General features: G+C 36.7%; 1 protein-coding gene across 1 annotated transcript; it reads left to right on the forward strand.

Moving 5' to 3' along the window:
* Positions 1-356: 356 nt before the first annotated feature.
* Positions 357-1,257, forward strand: LOC109793264 (mogroside I-E synthase-like; the record flags this gene model as incomplete). The annotated part of the gene is made up of 1 exon (XM_083067856.1): positions 357-1,257. A coding segment is annotated over one exon (720 nt), but the record flags the coding sequence as incomplete, so codon positions are not given.
* Positions 1,258-3,794: the final 2,537 nt, after the last annotated feature.

Genomic DNA, 3,794 nt, shown 5'->3' on the forward strand with positions numbered 1-3,794 from the left:
TATGGGACTTGGGTCTTTCCCAATACACCCCCTCACATCCAGCACTATTGGACTTGGTACGTGAATAAATGATGAATGACCCTTTTTAATGATCTAGGATTGGTGGGACTTGAGTTTTTCTCAATACGCTCCCTCATGCCCATAACGCATGTATCAATAGTTGGTGACTCATTTGTAAGGATCTAGGATAGTTCTGATACCATCTTAGAATAGTTGATTTAAGCCTAACTCAACCTTACAAAACTGGCTTATAAGGTGAGAGTTGTTTTTTACTTATATACTATTTAATTACCTAATCTCTAGTCGATGTGAGACTTGAGTCTTTTCTAATATAATGTTTTGTTATTAATATTTTTCATATAATAGATTGGTTCATGGAGATTTGGCCAAGATTTAGGACCATAGGACCAAACATACCATCTATGTTCTTAGACAAGAGATATGAAGATGACGAAGGTTATGGAATCACACAATTCAAGAGTGATGAATACGTGGAATGGCTAGATGATAAGCCGAAAGGGTCTGTTGTTTATGTATCATTTGGGAGTATGGCTTCTTTTGGTGAGAAGCAAATGGAGGAAGTGGCTTGTTGTTTGAGAGAGTGCTCGAGTTACATCTTGTGGGTAGTTAGGGCTTCAGAAGAGAATAAACTCCCTAAAAATTTTGAGAAAATATCAAAGAAAGGGTTGGTAGTGACATGGTGCTCCCAACTAAAAGTTCTAGCTCACAAGGCTATAGGATGCTTTGTCACACATGGTGGCTGGAATTCCACATTAGAAACTTTATGTTTAGGAGTCCCCACAATTATAATACCATATTGGTCAGATCAAAGTACGAATGCAAAGCTTATGAAAGATGTTTGGAAGATTGGAATTAAGGCTCCAGTTGATGACAACAAGATTGTGCAACGAGAGGCACTTAAGCACTGCATAGAGCAAGTAATGAAGAGTGAAAAAGGCAAAGAGATGAAGAACAATGTCCTTCAATGGAAGACTTTGGCTATAAAAGCCACTGGTGAGGGTGGAAGTTCTTATAAAAATATTTTAGAATTTACGAATAGCTTGTTTCAGTCATAAATTTAATGCCTTAATTACGAATGACTTGTTTCAGTGATAAAATAGTTCTGTTGTTTGATGCAATTACTAAGTCGATTGGGTTCTTTTGTTGCATCATGTGTTGGATGGTATTAGTCTTCCTTTTACTAGCTGGTCTGTTTTGGACGGCTAGTTTTGGACTTTTGTACTAGAGTTCCTCTTTTTTTTTTGTGTCTTGTTACGTTTTCTTAATCTTTCCTGTACTGTTCTTTTGTGAGTCTAGTTTGATTCCATACGTCTTAATAAATAATAGCACACCTGTGTTTTTTTTTTTAAAAAAAATTATAATTTACATCTATGGATAATACATAAAAAAAACATTTTGTCCTATTCATGTTCAATAGATTTTAAACGTAATGCACCTGATTCTTTAAGTGTACATATATGGATAACACATGACGTCCATTACCATATATGATGCATTTTAAGTAAAGTTTTTTTTTATGTGTACTTATTTATTTTCCCTCTTAATATTAATGACGTTAATTTATATCAAACATATATCCTCAATTTTCTTTGAAAAACTAATTTAATTAGTTTTATATGTAGTGCTTTCTTTTTAAAAAAATGTTATGTAGTACTTGTTTGTAAAAGAATACTCGGATAGTGTCCTAAAGAGGCCAGGCAAAGAACACTTGTTTGAGTTAGAAATGACTTGGTAAAAGAATACTTATAACTTTGCTGAAAGTTAGAGGACCTCAATCCAGTAGGATTGAGAACTGGACATAGCCTCGGTGGTTAAGGGGAACTAATATAAAAAATTATGTTTATTAATTACTCTTACTGACTATTTGTCTATTGTAGATACTACTTCAAGTACTTGAAAACTTGCGAGTTTTTTATTTACACTATTCAATCCCTTTTCTAGTGTTTATCTTTTTCTCCACACCTCTGTCTAACTCATATCTAGTGTCACTACATTAGCATCTGACTTTGTCTAGGTAGAGAACTTTAATCTTGATCATGTATGACACCACTCAACTAGGGCTTAACGGCACCAAGTAAAAGAGCTCCAGAAGCATCCACACCTAGCACCAATCAACCCATGCTCACCGTGATCAAGTTAGAGAGCTCTCCTCTAACTCATGCTCGACGCTACCAATCTCATGCCTAGCATCAGTGAGGTAGAGAGTCTCTGGCCTGTATCACGCTAGATGCCCCAAAGTTATGTCCAACATAATGATGAATTCTACACTTGGTAGATTCACAATTTTGGCTCATCCACACTTGAAACTTAAGAAATTCAAGCATGTAATGGAAGAAAACAAATCTACACAACCTAAGCATTTCATTTCTCACCAAAACAACTACATGCAACCAAGAATTAATCATCATTCACCCAAAATCTCCCTCAACCATATTCAAACTCCCAAAAACCCCACAATCAAGAATTTCATCACTTAATCATCAACACAACCATAGTTTATGTAAGAATAAACAACGTTCAACTTCCTCGATCAACAAAGAATTAAGTTCTAGCTTCCTTTACGTCTAAAAATCAATTAAAATGAGAAGGAAGAAGAAGAAGCTCTTTTAGGAATTTTGCACCACAACTTCACAGACTTGGATTCTCAGTTTCTGATGGAAAAGGTAAGGAGAAGAGAATGGAGTTCTTCTTCTTATCTTCTCCTAGCTCGGATCTTCTTCAACGGAGATGGTATTCGAAGTTGATGAACACTTGAAGGAGGAGGAAACTCGGATGGAATGAGGTTAAGCTTGGATGGAAGTATCCAAGCTTAAGGAGCAATGGATTGCTCACTTCAAAGAGAAGGAAGGAGATGAACTTCCTAGGGTTTTGAAGGTGAACACTCTAGGTGACTTTGAAGAGAAACTCGGCAATATTTTGCTCTCAAATTTCATTAAGCTCAAAGTAATTACAATGTGTGAAGGAGGGAACATTTAAGCATCCGAAAATTAGGAGGACACTTGGCGCCACATGTGTGGCCTCCACATTGGCGCCAAGATTTGAATTTAAATTTGAATTTGAATTCAAATCTTGTCACACATTGTCGCCACCGGCCCAAACGGGCCTCGGCGGTCGCGAAGACGGTCGAGCTCGCTTTTATTTTAGTTTTGAAAATGTATTGGATTATTAGAACGACTTGTTCTCAAACTGAGACCTTGTCGATCTTATCCAATTTATTTATTAAATGTCTCACCAATCCATGTTAATCCCAAGCGGGACCCTCCATGGATTAGTGGTTTTCGTAGTAAAAGGGTTCATGGAGTCGCCACCAATGTTTTACTCAAAACATTGGAAAAAGAGGTTTAAGGCAATTGATTCAAAAGTCGACTTCGGCCATTACAACCAGAGTCGGGTAAGGGAGTCGGTTACGTGTGGGGAAGGTGTTAGCACCCCACAGCGCCCCTTTCGGGTTCCCTATGACAGATTATTTCTAAAAATAATAGTACGAAATTACTAAATTACCCCTATTTATTCTAAGCAATTATAAATTAACTATCTACATGATGACAGTTTAATATGCACACAGAAAGCAGTAAAAGAAGGGATTTTTAGAAAAGAAACCTCTTGAAGCGTGCTTTTTATATATCAAGTAAAACTGGGAAGCTTTTTGGCGTTCCCTCGCTCTACAAGCCCGCTCACTCCTTCCTAAAAAATAATTTTTGACTTGGAAATCCGATGGATTTCCCTTCGACTTAGTTCGAGACTCAAGCAAAATGCTCAGAACTCAAAAACTT

The sequence above is a fragment of the Cajanus cajan genome, chromosome 2 (assembly GCF_000230855.2).
Source record: "Cajanus cajan strain Asha chromosome 2, NIPB_CcT2T_4, whole genome shotgun sequence".
NCBI classification, from domain to species: Eukaryota; Viridiplantae; Streptophyta; class Magnoliopsida; order Fabales; family Fabaceae; genus Cajanus; species Cajanus cajan.